This window comes from Sardina pilchardus, chromosome 15 (genome assembly GCF_963854185.1).
Source record: "Sardina pilchardus chromosome 15, fSarPil1.1, whole genome shotgun sequence".
In the NCBI taxonomy this organism is placed as follows: Eukaryota; Metazoa; Chordata; class Actinopteri; order Clupeiformes; family Clupeidae; genus Sardina; species Sardina pilchardus.
In genome coordinates, this window is record NC_085008.1 from 22855155 (window position 1) to 22872654 (window position 17500).

Genomic DNA, 17500 nt, shown 5'->3' on the forward strand with positions numbered 1-17500 from the left:
CGGAGTGAACGTGATGAAAATGTTTTAGACTAGCCGACTTCCTTTGTTTCCCGAAAAGGACAGGATACGAACTGTTACGAAGATGCCGGCGCGTAAGCAGGAGTTTGTGAAGAAGGGGGTCGGTGGGTCTCGAGGCAGTTCGGTTATAAACTTTAGACCACTAGTGAGTGCGACGTCTCCGCGTCGGAGTTCAGCAGTCTTGCCTTCAGTGCTGACGTTCGCCGTTATCGTGGCGTCCGGAGGCCTTCTCTTGATGATAGAGAAAGGAATGCTGAATAATATGGAGACTCCACCACCCCGAGGGAACAGCAAGAATGTAAACTATCTCCAGCAAGTTAGGCATCATGATTCTACTGCGGACGTGGAATCCCAAGTGAGTTAATTTTCCATAGTGATTTCCCTAGTAGGCTATGCTTGTTTGCTTTATACCCTATAACTCTCAAGCAGACTATGTTAGATACAGTTTTACAAATAGCGCAGCGATGAAGTTGGTGTGTGATGTGGTTTTACTGCATGGCTTGAGAATGTGTTTTGACTTGCCATTCTTTTTCACCACGTTTGAGTAGTAATTTACGGATTAATGACAACAGGATATAGGTTTATGGACTTGCCCTTTCTTTAATCTATAGGCCTATGGCCTTTTGTTATGTACACAAGGGCGATATGCCTGTTGGCTGTACTGTAGACTATGGTGAGCCTTCATAAAGTTTTAGCCAGTTTGTGACCGTGGATTTACTGCACGCGTAATCCATGCAAATTCCCAAATTCACGAAACCTATTTGAGCAGCTCAAATGAACAGTTCACATAAACAGCTCACTTGTTAATTTATAAGTCTGGCTCGAAGGTTTATTGGAAGAAGTAGCCAAGCCAAAGCATGTTTGTAAAGAGAGCAGTGTTTCTTTTACTGAGATGAGATGAGATGAGATGATGCACCTTGAATCCTCCTGGGAAATTAAAGAGCAACGCATGCATGATGATGCTCTTTAAGCATGTTGTTCAAGAGTGTTCTGGGGGCAACTTTATAGTACTGACAATATAATGACTGAAGTAATAGAACACCGACCAGTTTTTGGGTCTGTGCGTGATGGGGTATTTTAGGCAATAGTTTCCACAAATAGCCCAATACCCCAGACCTGACAAACAAAATGCTGAGAAATAATCACTGTAAGTCCAGAAATGTTGGCCTTGTCAGTGAAGAGGTATTTGAGAAGGGATTAGAATGTACCAGTTGTCTAAGAATGACCTGATGACCTGAAACAACATAAACTACTGAAACTAATCAGAAACTCTCAAACAGAAACTTTGCTACTTCATACATATTTAGCCTGTATGTTCTATACATGTACTGTACATATTATAAAGAAAGAACGATAGATAGAAAGAAAATGTATACTAGAGCTAGTTCTCATTGGTTAATTATGATCATCAAATTGCCAGTAAGTAATTGTTAATTAATTAGTCATTACTTAGTGACAATTGATTTATTATCTTAGGTGTGTGGACAAAACCAGGCATTTGACACTTTCTTGGGCTTTGACAAACTGACGGACATTTGTCACCATGTCGCCATGTTATGACTTCATAGGCCCAACTGCTAATTGATAAACTGAGAAAATATGAATCAACAATGGGAAAGAAAATAGTTAGTTAAAGCCTGAATGGAAATCTGTCCATGTGTCCAATGTGAGGCCTACTGGAGGCCTCCTACTGGTAGTTTTAAAACATCAGCTCCAGTAAGTAACCACTGTCCCCCTACTTGTCTTTCAGATTATGCAGGAGATCCGTAACCGCACCATCCGGTCGATGTGCAGCCAAAAGAACATGCCGCACAACGTGTGGTCGCTGAACGCCCTCCAGCGCAAGACTCTGCTGCAGCACATCCTGGTGAGCGAGGAGCACCACTTCCTCTACTGCTACGTGCCCAAGGTGGCCTGCTCCAACTGGAAGCGCATGCTGAAGGTCCTGAGTGGCGCCCTTCCCGGCGTGGACGCCAAGGGCAAGATGGACCACCGCACCGACCTCCTCTTCCTGTCCGACCTGCAGCCGGAGCAGATCCGCCACCGGCTGCGGCACTACTACAAGTTCATGTTTGTGCGTGAGCCCATGGCGCGCCTGCTGTCGGCCTACCGCAACAAGTTCGGCGAGATCGAGTCGTACCAGAAGAAGTACGGCGCCGAGATCATTCGCCGCTATCGCAAGGGCCGCGCCAAGGACACCAACATCGCCGGAGACGACGTGACCTTCACGGAGTTCGTGCGCTACCTGTTGGACGAGGAGTCGGAGCGCATGAACGAACACTGGATGCCCATGTACAACCTTTGCCAGCCGTGCGCCATCACCTACGACTTCATTGGCACGTACGAGCGGCTGGAGGACGACGCTGCGCATGTACTGGAAAAGGTGGGCGCACCGCCTCACCTGCGCTTCCCAGAGCGCCAGTCTTGGTACAAACCCGTCACTAAAGAAACGTTACATTATTACCTGTGCAGCGTACCGCAGAAGCTACTGCGAGAGCTCCTGCCCAAGTACATCCTGGACTTCTCGCTCTTTGGATACTCCCTCCCCAACACAACGGCAGAGCACTGCAGACACTAACGCAGGGGTGGACAGACTTTCCTAAGTATTATTTTCAGGTGCTATTTAAATATGGAGCCCTGTTACACTCCCCACTGTATTATTTTATGTAAAGGATCGGGAAACTGACAGGATGTGGTTTAGATGAGGTTGAAACCACTATGTGAACAGGAAGTAAGACAGACTCGACTGTAATGGCTAATGGAGATTTTCAGCATCTCTGTTCAAGGACCCTAGACAACTCTTGGGGAACCTTTTAAAAAACGTCTCTGGATTCCAGACCCAAGTGGCATCTGTCCTTGGTTCTGACCAGCTGGCTCTGTGTTACAGCTGGTCCAGGAACATCTGTAATGTGAGGAGCACGATGGGCTTCAATTTAATCAAATGTCTGGCAAAGTGCAAAGTCAGTAGATGAGCAAAGTGTTCCAGAAGTGTCCCTGTTTGGTGTGCAGAAGCATTTGAGTTGATGTTTGTGCTTAGGATACTGCTCATGGTATCAAATTGTGGCAAATTATTAAATTAGCTTCAGGGACAACATCACTTTTGCCCGTCATTTAACTTTCGGCCCTATGAATCAGTAGATGGGATGGATGTTTAAAAGGAAAGGAGAAAATAATACGACACACACGTCGACCACATTATTAGTGGCAGTACCAGTATCTGGTGTTAAAGCTGCTGAAAGTATGTTAGCAGTTTCGGATGACTTCTGCCATAAATTCACCTCGTCCAAATGTGTAGAGTACTCCTCAAATAACTGGTACTGTAGCAAGGCGCTGATCATCATCTGTCCTGGATTGGTTCACACGTCCAGACTTACTGTTACCATTGACTTGCTGATTGAATAGCCCCTTTTTAGAGTAATTATTACATGATGTGAAAACAGGTTTTTGTGTATTATATGACTTACAGTAGTTTTAATTGTCCATCTTCAGCCTAGTTTGCATCTGGACAGCTTTAGTCTGTACTTCATTGAGGTAAACTTAAAGACTATGCAACACATCGAAGAAATGATCTGTGGGTCTTAAATGTATCACTTGTAGCTGTTGCTACAAGTAAATGCACTTTTCTCTGTCTGGCTACAGGGAATCCAGAATACGCTGTAATGCAAAAGAGCTCTTGGTTTACGATTATGCAGTGGCAATCAATATTGTAAATATTGTAACTTAACAAAAAAATAACCATGTACTCTGCTATAGCCGTCACACCTCTGGATACTCCTTCTGATGATCATCTTTTGTGTGATATCTTCCAAGTCAAACATTTTGGAGCAGAGACTCAGCCTGTGTTCCTGTGGTCATTCGTTATTTAATTTCTCTCCCTCAGTGGACCGTTCTTCCAACATCTGTGAAAAGACACACACACACACACACACACACACACACACACACACACACACACATACACACACACACACACACAGAAACACCTGCAGTGTCTTGCCAGCTGGTAGCCAGGATGCACACTGTGCTCATCTTCCACGCTTTCCCCACATCAAGTGAGATCCAATAAACACATTCCTGAAGCTGACTGGTGTTATCTATGCTGTGTTTATTGGAGTACAATAAGCAATTTTAAACACAAATCCTACTCAATTTTAAAGAGGAAGCATTTTGTTAGTACAGTCAGTGTTGCTGCCTGGAAACAACAACAAAATCTCTGGGATAGAGGAGCCATTTATTAGGTGGTCACTGCAGTTATAGACGGACCTTGAGTGGCAGCCAGCTCATTTGGTAGTAGGGGGAAAAAAACATGAGGATAAGCTTTGCAGGCTTGTCAATCCGACCTCAATGTAGCCCCGGGAGCATTCATGTGGAATGAATTTTGCAAGAACTGGCGGTACCTCAGTTAAGAAATACCCAAACACTGGGTGTTGCCAACCCGGCCCAAAAAAGCTGTGTGCTCAGCAAAAATGAGTTTTGCCAGATGAAGCCTGTTCCTCATCCTGACTTAGATTACCGTAGATATCACATCTTACCGTAGATATCACATCTTACCATCTCTTATAAAACCCACACAGACTACAGGAAACAAAGAATGCTTTTATTAACAAATATATGGATTCTTATCTTATTATTTAAAATAATAATAATAATAATTTGACATTCATGTGCAAAGGTGATGTGTTCTAGTATAGGCATTTGGCATGAGGCAATCTTTACACACGCAGGCCACTCCAGAAGGCACCTGGGCATTTACTGGGTCGGTCGTGTCCTGTCCAAGGGGGATGTTAAGGAGGTAGTCTTTACAGAATTACTTGTCTAGCGTTTTGTTTGCCATTCGTTCAGGCACCTGAAGGATGGAAGAGTGCTCATGAGAGAGTGGGCGGGGACTGTGTGGGCGGGGACTCAGCGAGGTGCTCAGAGAGGAGAAGGACACACCTGGCCCCCGCATCTTCTGCACGGCCCTCTTCCTTCCTCGCATTAAGTCAGAGCATTACCTCAATAAATGACCGAGCTCAAACGAAGGAACATTTCTGTGCTTGCAGTGATTAGAGACTTTCAGTCAAAGCTGTATTGGTCTTTTTTCAAACCTTCATGCTGGTGAGAAGATGATGCCGGTGCGTTTGTGAAGGGGGTCGGTTGGCCTCGAGCGGTTTGTTTATAAACTGTAGACCACTAGTGAGCGCGATGTCTCCACGTCAGATTTCAGCAGTCTTGCCTTCAGTGCTAACGTTCGTCGTTATCTTGGCGTCCGGAGGCCTTCTCTTGATGATAGAGAACGGAATGCTGAATAATACGGAGACTCCACCACCCCGAGGGAACAGCAGCCATCTAAATGATCAAGTTAGGAATCATGATTCAACTGCGAACGTGGAATCTCAAGTGAGTTCATTTCCCATAGTGATTACCCTGGTATGATTGTTTGTTAAATACCCTCATACAGTTTTTAGAAATAATGCAAATTCAAGTTGGTGTGTGTGAAGTGGTTAATGCAGGGTTTGAGGATGTGTTTTGACTTGCCAATCTTCACGTTTGAGTATAACTTAGGGATTTCATTAGGCCTACAGGATATAGGTTTGTGGACTTGCCTTTACTTTAATGGCCTTTTGTATGAGTGATTTGCCTGATACAGGCTATATAGCCACGATAGTGAGCGTTCATAAAGTTTCAGCCAGTTTGTGTGGTACTGCACAGTGCACACATAATCCATGCAAATTCCCAAATTCACGAAACCTATTTTAGCAGCTGAAAGAAACAGCCCACACAAACAGTTCACTTGTTTATTGGTCTAACTAGAGGTTTCATTGGAAGAAGTAGCCAAGCCAAAGCATGTTTGTAAGGAGAACAGTGTTTCTGGGATGAGATGAAATGATGCACCTTGAATCCTCCTGGGAAATTAAAGAGCAACGCATGATGTTCTTTAAGGATGTAGTTCGAGAGTGTATAGATGAGTAGATATGGGGCAACTTTATAGTGCTGACAATATAATGACTGGAGAGTTATAGAGCAACAGTTCATGGTCTTCTATTCGTGATGATGGGGTATTTAAGGTGATAAGTTTCCAAAAATGTCCCCTACGTGACAAACAAAATGCTGAAAAAATAATCACTGTAAATCAAGAAATGTTGATCTGGTCGGTGAAGAGGTATGTAGGCCTACCAGTTGTCTAAGAAATGCCACTGATCACCTGATACAACAGAAACTCTATTGGCCTACAGAAACTCAACAGAAACTTTATACTCTGTATTTAGCCTGTAGGCTACTTTACATATAATAAATAAGAAAGGGAAAAATATACTGTATAGCCTTTACTAGAGATTTCTCATTGGTTAATTGTTAATTAATTAGTCATTACTCAGTGACAATAAATTGAATATCTATAGAGGTGTGGATAAAATCAGGCATTTGACTCGTGCTTTGACAAAAACTGACATTTGTCACCATGTTATGACTTCATAGGCCCAACTGATAATTGATCAACTGAGAAAATAATCATCAACAATGGGAAAAGAAATAGTTAGTTAAAGCCTGAATGGAAATCTGTCCATGTGTCCAATGTGAGGCCTATTCTGGAAGCCTCCTACTGGCAGTTTTAAAATATCAGCTCCAGTAAGTAACACTGTCCACTAACTTTTCTATCAGATTATGCAGGAGATCCGTAACCGCACCATCCAGTCGATGTGCAGCCAAAAGAACATGCCGCACAACGTGTGGTCGCTGAACGCCCTCCAGCGCAAGACTCTGCTGCAGCACATCCTGGTGAGCGAGGAGCACCACTTCCTCTACTGCTACGTGCCCAAGGTGGCCTGCTCCAACTGGAAGCGCATGTTGAAGGTCCTGAGTGGCGCCTTGCCAGGCGTGGACGCGAAGGGTAAGATGGACCACCGCACCGATCTCCTCTTCCTGTCCGACCTGCAGCCGGAGCAGATTCGCCACCGGCTGCGGCACTACTACAAGTTCATGTTCGTGCGTCAGCCCATGGCGCGCCTGCTGTCGGCCTACCGCAACAAGTTAGGCGAGATCGAGTCGTACCAGAAAAAGTACGGCGCCGAGATCATCCGCCGCTATCGCAAGGGCCGCGCCAATGACACCAACATTGACGGCGACGACGTGACCTTCACGGAGTTCGTGCACTACCTGTTGGACGAGGAGTCGGAGGGCATGAACGAACACTGGATGCCCATATACAACCTTTGCCAGCCGTGCGCCATCACCTACGACTTCATTGGCACGTACGAGCGGCTTGAGGAGGACGCCGCGCATGTACTGAAGAAGGTGGGCGTACCGCCCCACCTGCGCTTTCCAGAGCGCCAGTCTTGGTACAAACCTGTCACTAAAGAAACGTTACATTATTACCTGTGCAGCGTACCGCAGAAGCTACTGCGAGAGCTCCTGCCCAAGTACATCCTGGACTTCTCGCTCTTTGGATACTCCCTCCCCAACACAACAGCAGAGTATTGCAGACACTAACGCAGGGGCGGACAGACTTTCCTAAGTATTATTTTCAGGTGCTATTTAAATATGGAGCCGTGTTACACTCCCCACTGTATTATTTTATGTAAAGGATCGGGAAACTGACAGGATGTGGTTTAGATGAGGTTGGACAGGAAATAAGACAGATTCGACTGTAATGGCTAGAGGAGATTTTCAGTATCTCTGTTCAAGGACCCTAGACAACTCCTGTGGAACCTTTTTAAAACGTGTCTGGATCCAGACCCAAGTGGCATCTGTCCTTGGTTCTGACCAGCTGGCTCTGTGTTACAGCTGGTCCAGGAACAGCTGTAATGTGAGGAACATGATGGGCCTCAATTTAATCAAATGTCTCATGAGCTATAAAGCTGTTGTTTCAGGTGCATAAGCATTTGAGCTGATGCGTGTGCTTAAGATCTTGCTCATGGTATCAAATTGGCAAACAGATTTTGGTGAATTATTAAATTACCTTTAGGGACATGTTAGACATCACATTTTGTCCATCATTTAACTTCCGTCAACCACATTTTGTGGCAGTGCCAGTGTCTGGTGTTAATGCTGCTGTAAGTATGTTAGCAGTTTCGAATGACTTCTGCCATAAATCCACTTTGTCCTTTAAATGTGTTGAGCGCTCTCCAAATAACTGTTAGCTAGGTGCTGATCATCATCTGTCCTGGATTGGTTCACACATCCAGACATATCATTTCCTTGCTGATTGAATAGCCTGGGGTAATAGAGCATCAACAGTTCATGGGTCTTCTGTGCGTGATTGGATATTTGAGGCAATAGTTTCCACAAATGTCCCCGACCTGACCAATAAAATGCTGAAAAATAATCATTGTAAATCAAGAACTGTTGGCCTGGTTAGTGAAGAGGTATTTGAGAATGTAGGCCTACCAGTTGTCTAAGATATGCCACTGATCATCTGATACAACAGAAATGCCACAGAAACTGCATAATAAACTCTCTCTCAGACCTATACTCTTACCATTTTCTTGCTGATCTTTTTAGAGTAATTATTACATGATGTGAAAACAGGTTTTAGTTATTGCATGGCTACAGTGGTTTTAATTGTGCATCTACAGCCTAGCTTGCATCTAGACAGCTTTGGTCTGTACTTCATTGAGGTAAACTTAAAGACTATGCAACACGTCTAAAAAATGATCTATTGTTTGGTTTACATTCATATAGTGACAATCAATATTATTGTAACTTAAAGGGACACTTCACCGATTAGCATTAAGCTTTGTATCTTTAGAAAATCAGTCATGTTTTTGAATGGTCGTGCATCATTCCCTCAGTTTGCCTTGAGATGGGAGAAATACGGATTTCAATGTTGGACTTCCTGCTTTCAATGATGTAAAAATCATCATTTTACATCATTGAAAGCAGGAAGTCCTATTCATGGGTTTCATTGAAATCCGTATTTCTCCCATCTCAACGCAGACTGAGGGAATGATGCACGACCACTCAAAAACATGACTGGTTTTCTAAAGATGTGTCAATCAGTGTCAAATGCTGCACTTAAAGGGATAGTTCGGATATTAAGACACGAAGTTGTATGGGTTCCCTGTCAGCAACGTAGTGCATCAGCACTGACTTACCCCCGACAGCGTCCTGTGAGACGAGATCCAGCCGGTTTTAGATCGTTTTTGATGCTGAAGAAAGTAGTCCGGCAAGTTTCTGGGGTCACGAAAGTAAAGTGTTTTTCTTCTCAAAACCATATGCGTTCAACAGAGTGATATATTTGCACCACAAAAACGTTGTCCAGGAAAAATTCAAACCTCGTTATCACTTACTTATTTTTCACGATTCCTATCACTGCGCGCTACTGACAGCTGGACAACGTTTTTGTGGTGCAAATATATCACTCTGTTGAACGCATATGGTTTTGAGAAGAAAAACACTTTACTTTCGTGACCCCAGAAACTTGCTGAAGAAAATAGTCCGGCATCAAAAACGATCAAAAACCGGCTGGATCTCGGCTCACAGGACGCTGTCGGGGGTAAGTCAGTGCTGATGCACTACGTTGCTGACAGGGAACCCATACAACTTCGTGTCTTAAAATCCGAACTATCCCTTTAAGGTTCAGTAGCACTAGGATTGATGTTTTACCTAAATCTGTGTTGTGGCGTATGTCATTGAAAACCTTATAATGAGGGCTGTGATTTGCCCCAAAACCAGACTGAAAAGTAATCAAAATACCCATTTGATGTTAAGAAGGTGGTTAGTTGATTATTTTCAATAATTTTGCCAATAAAAGGTTGATTGAATATGGGCCGTAAGTTGGAGATGGAGATATCCAGGTTATTCTTCTTGAGCAGTAGCTTTACAACAGCTGTTTTCAGTGACTTAGGAAAGGTGTCAGACAGCAGTGATACATTTACAATCTGAAGGACATCTGCAGCTATAAGGTAAAAAAGTTTTGAAGAAATTTGTAGGCAAAGTGGAGGAGCTGAGATTCTGTACCGCTTTTTTCAAGTGTTTCATAGTCTATCAAGTTGACATCGAGTTAGGTTTCCATCTATTTGTAGCTGTAAGTTCCGGGTGTTGAATTTGTAATTGAGCGATTTGTCAATTTTCACTTTGAAAAAAGGTGAAAAGTCATTGCCTTTATTAGTTGAGACGTTCAGGCTAATTGTGAGGGAGGATTTCTTCACTTATTGACAGTGGAAAATAAAACAGGTGTTATTTGACAAACTGATGATGTTAGAAAAGAAAGATGGCCCTGCTTTGCATATTTCAGAGTTAAATGTGTGGGGCATCTCTATGGATTTCATAGTAGATTTTGTATTCAGATCCACTATGACAAAACAAAATATAACATGAGGATAAGCTTTGCAGGCTTGTCAATCCGACCTCAATGTACTGTAGCCTCGGCATCATTCATGTGGAATGAATTTTTGAAGAACTGAGTGAAATGAGTTTTGCCAGATTCCTCGCCTCTTCCTCATCCTTAGATTACCGTAGATATAAAATAAAAATAGCCTTCTCGTTATAAAACCCACACAGACTACAGGAAACAAAGAATGGTTTTATTCACACAGAATAAATTAACAAAGAAGATCCATAGAATCACTTCATGTGCACACAGATAACATAACAGAGCAATTCAGAAGTATACAGAGACTTCCATCGGATATAAACTGGCCCGTGGCATAAGGAATGGCAACATATTTGGTAAGTCATGTTATTTGGTAAATCATGTCATTATGCACAGTAGCCAAATATGTGGTATAATTAAAAGCAGGACCCTAAAAGATTAGGATCAATTTATTAAAAAACGGACAGTTACAGTACAAATAAGTCTTAACAAATATAGAATTCTTAAAAAAAAATACACATACACATATTCACATTACGGTAGACAATTAGTGCCACTGCTTTGATTTCTTCAAACGACACGCATAATTTTACATTCATGTGCAAAAGTGATGCGCTCCAGAGGCACTCGGCATGATTGAGCTACGGCCACCCTCCTGCTGAGCTGAGCTGAGCTGCCTTGACTATGAAGAAGCAGGAGGAGAGGCCTCCATAACCTCAGGAGTGGGTTTTGGTTGGCCACCAGAATGTGCCTCAAGTTTGGGGTGGACAATCATGGCTTGGCTTGGCGGGAGATCACTTGAGAGAGCCCCAGCTCCGCATTTAAAGTATAAATTTAACGTTCTCTTCGTTTCCTGAGGTTTGGCTCCTTGGTTTCACTCTTTGAAGCTCACACTTCTGGGGGGAAAAAAGGGCAGAAGATTAAATCAGATTTAAAAAAAATAGTTAGTTTAGAATGTGTGCAGAATTAAACAAAATTATTCCCAGATACAAGAGCACCCGGTCAGTAAATACAATCTCCACACATGCTCCTGCTCTGCTGTGTATATAAATGGAGAGGTGCGGTCAAATGTGGCAAACATAGGCGAACGTCGAGGTGAACATGTTTTCTTTGAACAGTTACATTTGAACGATTTGGTGTTAACATTCCATTCTAACAGTAACTGCATTATTGCGTTTGTCAAACTCACGTCCAGTTCCACTGTATGTTCGCGGCGCACCACGTCCTCAGACTGTTTGCGATTGTTAGCAAACGTTCGCCAAAAACTCAAGGCTGACGGAATGCTGTTTGCGAACGTTTGCAAACGTTCGCCTATGTTTGCCTAAGTTCGGTGAACTTGAACGCACCTCAGGTCACTCCAGAAGGCACCTCGGGCATTTACTCTGGGTGGTGTCCTGTCCAGGAGGGACGTTTAGAAGGGAGGCTTACTTGTCTGGCGTCTTGTCTGCCGTCCGGTCAGGCGTGCGGAGGATGGACGAGCGCTCAGGGGAGAGTGGGCGGGGACTGTGTGGGCGGGGACTCAGCGAGGTGCTCAGAGGGGAGGAGCTTCTGAGAGAGGAGAAGGACACACCTTGCCTCCGCATCTCCTGCACGGCCCTCTCCCTAGGCCAACAAAGACAGAGGATTACTTCAGTAAGTTACAGGGCTCAAAGGAGGGAACACTTCTGTGCCTGCAGTGATTTGTCAGTCAAAGATTCAAAAATTTTCAGTCAAAGCTGTTATAATAATCCAATTTTCAAATCTGGCCCATGCCTGACATCTGGCAGAGTCCCAGAGAACATTAGACCCTGGAATCAGCACGCATACTAAACTGAATATTAGGAAATGCGTAAAACTACGGAGGTGCAGTGCATTGTGGGTGAGCAGAAGGAGGGTGATGGACGGACCTCTCAAAGCGCTCGGTGGTCAGCTGTCTCTTCAGAACGTCCATCTCCGTCTGCAGCTGGGACAATTTCCCCCGGAGTTGAGAGACTTCCCTGGCATGACCCGCCCTGTACACACACACACACACACACACACACACACACACACACACACACACACACACACACACACACACACACACACTCTCTGTGAGCCTACCACTCAAATAGAACTTGCAAATTACCCTTTCAACAAAGCAAGGGTCTACGAATGATTTACTGCGCACAAAGCAAGCCTATGATTTGCTTGTCAGCAAAGGGTTCCCTTTTACAGCAGGCTCAGCCTACTATAATGCACCTCATCTTGACCCAACATCATTATGACTTCAACCATGGAGCAACGACTGTAAAAATAGCCTCAAACTGTGCAGAACACTGTGTATCAACAGCATACCTTCTTTAGGCTTGGTTAATGTAATGTACATGCTCCAGGGTGACTGTTAAATATGATCACACTCCTTGGTCATTGCTTAGCATAACAACTTTACCTTGGGTACTACTTAGACCACAAGTATGTCACCATAGAAACATAAGCATTTGCCATTGATGTCTACAGCACATGTGTTATTTCACCCCGTTGGGTTTACATTAAATACAGCTATATGCATACTACTGTCTGTAATTATGTAGACAAAAGAGGACATTTTAAACACAGACATGCATAGTCTTCCTCTCCTCCTCCTACCAGTTTGGTTCTTTTTTCTCAAACACCAGCTCACACTAACTTCTGAGGGGTAGAGAAATCCTAAACATGGTTCCCTTGTTATCCTTCCCCCTGTTGTAGTTCATCCTCTGAATAGATGTACTTTTCTCTCTCTCTCGGTCTCTTTGATGTCTCCCCCTAGTCTCCTGGCACACTGTTTGAGAATCCTACTTCTCTCTCTGTGAAATCCTAACACTCTAATTTAGCCCACTCTTCCCTCTGTCTCCCCCAGAGCGAAACAAGGCAGATTTATTTATAAAGCACATTTCACACACAGAAGCAACTCCATGTGCTTTGTATTACAGTTACAGATGAAAATACAGATAAGATGTTAACAGTGGCGGTTTTAGGTACGGGCGAACCGGGCGGTCGCCCGGGGCAGCATCTTCGCGATTATTGGTCGCAGCGAGATGAGACCTATATATTGCACGAAAGAGAGAAACAGAGCTTTCCATTGATACCAAATACATAGAATAGAAGAATAGAATAGAATATATACTTTTTTGATCCCGTGAGGGAAATTCAGTTCTCTGCATTTAACCCAATTTAACCGATTTAGTGAACACACAGCACACAGTGAACACACAGTGAGGTGAATCACACAACCCAGAGCAGTGAGCTGCCTGCCCAACCTGCGGCGCTCGGGGAGCAGTGAGGGGTTAGGTGCCTTGCTCAAGGGCACTTCAGCCATGGTGGACTGGTCGGGGATCGAACCGGCAACCCTCCGGTTCCAAGCCCGGTGCGCTAACCAGTACACCACGGCTGCCCCTACATCGATCCTTCTGTGTTATAAAAACAGACGAAGTGACAAACAAATAACAATGTAATAGCTTGCTACCATTACTCTCGTTTGATTTACATGAGAAATCAGGTGGGGCTCGTGGGGGATCTCGCCCGGGGAGTAATTCAGTCTAAAACCGCCACTGGATGTTAACCTCCTAGTGCTGTTGTTTGGGGACTTGCCACAGAAGCCGATCAGCAACCAAGCCTCCGTGAAGGCATAAATAAAGTGAAGCCGACGTACCTTACAGCCCAGAAATGTACTCTATCTCGGCCCCTCCTGTGTTATTCTACACTGGCTCCAGTCATGCTCAATGGCGTTTTAAGCCCCCACCGTCAACTTCAAGGCAGCGCTGTGACCATCAATTTCAAGGTACTTAACCCTAACCCTAACCCTAGTGCCTTCCATGCAGCGAAGAAACTCTTGTGACCCTTGACCTCCCCCCCTCCAAGGGCTTACGTCTTGCTGTCGGCGAGGGCCAGGCGGTCCTTGAGCAGCTTGAGCTCCGCCTCCCTCTCGCTGGAGCTCAGGTGCGTCTGGAACTCCTTCTGCCGGTTGGTGGAGAGCAGCGTCTCCAGGTTGCGCACCGCCAGGCGCTCGCTGGCCAGCTGCTTCTTCAGGAGCTCGCCCTCCGAGCGCACGTCCTCCAGCTCCCCCAACACCTGAGGGAAACGTGGGTCAAAGGTCACCGTGGTGGTCTCAAATACCACAACACTGTGGAAACATGGGAAACATGGCGCTCTCCCAATTCTTTTTAGACTTTTTTGCTACCGTCAAATTCAAAATGAGCTCTTTTTTCATAAAATAGTACTTTTTCTCAGTTTAAACATTTACAGTAATATGTAGTCTATGTCCTATATTTTATATATTTTTATATATTTTACACAGCATTCTAACTTTTTTGAAAATGGGGTTGTAGATATATAATTGCATACTCAACAAAACAGTTAAATGTGTATGTATTTGTACAAGTTAGTGTACACGGAGTAACACATGCATACTGTATATGAATACAACATCTGTGTGTGTGTGTGTGTGTGTGTATGTGTAAGTGTGTGTAAGTGTGTGTGTGTGTCTCTCTCTCTCACCCTCTCCAGTTCCATGCTCTTGGCGGTGAGCTGGCGTGCGGTCAGCTCCTTGCTGGAGTCCAGCTTGACGCAGAGCTCCCGGACGGCGGCCAGGTCGGCCACCACCGAGCCCTTCTCCCCCCGCGCCGCCTGCACCTCCTCCTCCAGGTGCGCCATGCCCCGCGCCAGAGACGACACCTGGGCCTCGTACGCCTGCAGCGCGCTCATGTGCTACACGAGCCATGGAGAGAGAGAGAGAGAGAGAGAGAGAGAGAGAGAGAGAGAGAGAGAGAGAGAGAGAGAGAGAGAGAGAGAGAGAGAGACGCAGAGAAACAACAGCAGCAATTTAGCACAGCTCAGAGATTAAAGCTATATTAAGGGGCACATTTATTTGAGTTGGAAAAGGGCTCCAAAGCCATTTCTAAATGTGGCAATGTGTCCCCAAAAGGCTTTTCTGAACAAGGCTTACGAACAGCCTGCTCAGCACTGCAGAGATATTCTCTTTTTATATTCTCTTTTTTATTAGCGCTGGGCTCAGAGGCACACACAGAAGTTTTCAGGCCGTCAGCTGAAATAAATATTGTGTTTAATACATTACTGCTATTCGGGTTTAATTTCAAGAGGTGTCAAAAGGATGAGGAGAGTCTTGTTAACAACAAATGTGCTGTATCCAAAAATGGAGCATAGCGTTAGCTCAAGCAGGCCATGTAGCTTCCTTACCGGCCCAGCTGACTGTCAGTGGCAGAGATCATTCAGAGCACCTCATTTAAGCTGCCTTAGTCTACCTTCTGCCTGCTGCTTCACTGCAAGCCTTTTTGCAACCCACCTCCACTCCATACTTCTTCTGACTTCGTTTGTCATTGATGTATGGGGCAGGGGGCTCCCAGAACAGAGCATACCGCCAAATGTCATATTACTGTATGCAAATACTGTAGCATTTCTCTGACAAAATGGTCCTGACTGAAATGTGTTTGAAAAAAATGTGTTTCTGTCTGTCTCTCTCTATCTATATCTCTCTCTCCCTCTCCCTCTCTCTCTTTGTCTCTCACCTCCTGGATCTCTCTCTCTCCTGGTGGCTGTCTATCTCTCTCTCTATCTATCTTTCTTTCTATCTCTATCTCTCTCTATCTATCTCTCTCACCTCCTGGATCTCTCTCTCCTGGTGGCTGACTCTCTCTCTCTCTATCTATCTCTATCTCTATCTATCTGTCTCTCTCACCTCCTGGATCTCTCTCTCCTGGTGGCTGACTCTCTCTATCTATCTATCTCTATCTCTATCTCTCTATCTCTATCTCTCTCTCTCACCTCCTGGATCTCTCTCTCCTGGTGGCTGACTCTCTCTCTATCTATCTATCTCTATCTCTCTCTCTCTCTCACCTCCTGGATCTCTCTCTCCTGGTGGCTGACTCTCTCTCTCTCTCTTTCTCTCTATCTCTCTCTCACCTCCTGGATCTCTCTCTCCTGGTGGCTGACTCTCTCTATCTCCCTCTCTCTCTCTCACCTCCTGGATCTCTCTCTCTCTATATCTCTCTCTCTCTCTCTCTCTCTCTCACCTCCTGGATCTCTCTCTCTCTATATCTCTCTCTCTCTCTCTCTCTCTCTCTCTCTCTCTCTCTCTCTCTCACCTCCTGGATCTCTCTCTCCTGGTGGCTGACTCTCTGGCGGAGGTGCCTGCGCTCCGTGTCGGCGGAGAGCAGCTCCAGGCGGATGGAGTTGGTGACGCCCTCGGCCTGCTGCAGCTGCACCTCCCGCTCCTCCGCCTGCGTGTGGGCCATGCGGAACCGCTCCAGCATCTCCCGGTTCTCCAGCTCCTAGAACACAGCAACAGCAACACCACACAACACAACGCCACCATTAAGGGTGTGTGCACAGACAGCTGAACATCTGGAGGACCACTTTTTTGCGACAAAACTAATATCCCTCTTTGGGAAATCATGGAAAAATACAAACTTCAGATTGTGAGAATGCAAACTACTACAGCCAAGTCTAGGTCCAGAAGAGAGGGAAAATCAGTTGAGAGTTGAGACATCACATGGTCTCATTAACAATAAGGGCCTAAATTCCTGACCTTCGGTGAATGTGCTTAAATTTTAGTGGCAGCAATGAGCTCACTTCTGGAGCAGCGTTTTACCACTGAATATCAAGACAACACGCTCTGTTTGCCACATCAAGTACGTACACTACGGAAGTCTCTTTCACAGACGTTACCACCGAACCACTTCCAAATGCAGGGGGATTATATTTGGGGCTTCATTAGTGATCTTACTTTGGCAGCCATGAGGTTCTCTATGCGGGCCACCTCCGAGATGTAGGACTGGACCCTCATCTTCAGCTCGTCCTTCTCGTGGAACGCCTCCTCCATCTCAGCATGCACCGCCTGGGCAACACCAAAGATCCTTAATTATTGACAGGATAGAGCAACGTAATGCATCTCTATGGAAGCAAAATTCGAACAGTTCCGGTCTGCTTAAAGGGGCGTGTTGCAAAGCCGTCATAGTGGGATATCGATATCGATATATCTGTCAGATCAAGCAGCAAGGCAAGCAGTTCAGTTCGAATGTTAGCAGGTCTGCTTAAAGGGGGATTTAGCCCCCCTCCCCCTTGTGAAGACAGAACGCGGAAATGATCGAACGTTTGCGCCTCTCGCTCCGCTTTAACCCTCTCTGGCAACACAGGGCAGAGCAGAGCACACAGTACAGTAGCTGGAGGGGCAACACA

General features: G+C 45.1%; 3 protein-coding genes across 3 annotated transcripts in view; 2 read left to right on the forward strand and 1 right to left on the reverse strand.

The window, feature by feature from the left end:
- The window catches only part of LOC134102745 (carbohydrate sulfotransferase 14-like), a 3161-nt gene extending 46 nt beyond the window's left edge, over positions 1-3115 (forward strand). The window contains exons 1-2 of the mRNA XM_062556966.1: positions 1-373; positions 1769-3115. The exon at positions 1-373 is cut by the window's left edge and continues 46 nt beyond it. Coding sequence (XP_062412950.1) covers positions 83-373; positions 1769-2596 — 1119 coding nt within the window. The 5' untranslated portion in view covers positions 1-82 and the 3' untranslated portion in view covers positions 2597-3115. The remainder of the gene's footprint in view (positions 374-1768) is intronic.
- A 1885-nt stretch (positions 3116-5000) lies between these two features.
- On the forward strand, positions 5001-8464 carry LOC134102796 (carbohydrate sulfotransferase 14-like). Its single transcript, XM_062557035.1, has 2 exons — positions 5001-5397; positions 6658-8464. The coding sequence occupies exons 1-2, from the start codon at positions 5203-5205 to the stop codon at positions 7483-7485; spliced, it is 1023 nt and encodes a 340-aa protein (XP_062413019.1). The 5' UTR covers positions 5001-5202; the 3' UTR covers positions 7486-8464.
- A 2035-nt stretch (positions 8465-10499) lies between these two features.
- cep135 (centrosomal protein 135) overlaps positions 10500-17500 on the reverse strand; it is a 24086-nt gene continuing 17085 nt past the window's right edge. The window contains exons 19-25 of the mRNA XM_062556619.1: positions 17049-17159; positions 16408-16593; positions 14804-15013; positions 14175-14377; positions 12196-12300; positions 11738-11911; positions 10500-11205 (exon numbers count right to left, since the gene is read on the reverse strand). Of these exons, the coding sequence (XP_062412603.1) occupies positions 11184-11205; positions 11738-11911; positions 12196-12300; positions 14175-14377; positions 14804-15013; positions 16408-16593; positions 17049-17159 (1011 nt within the window). The 3' untranslated portion in view covers positions 10500-11183. The remainder of the gene's footprint in view (positions 11206-11737; positions 11912-12195; positions 12301-14174; positions 14378-14803; positions 15014-16407; positions 16594-17048; positions 17160-17500) is intronic.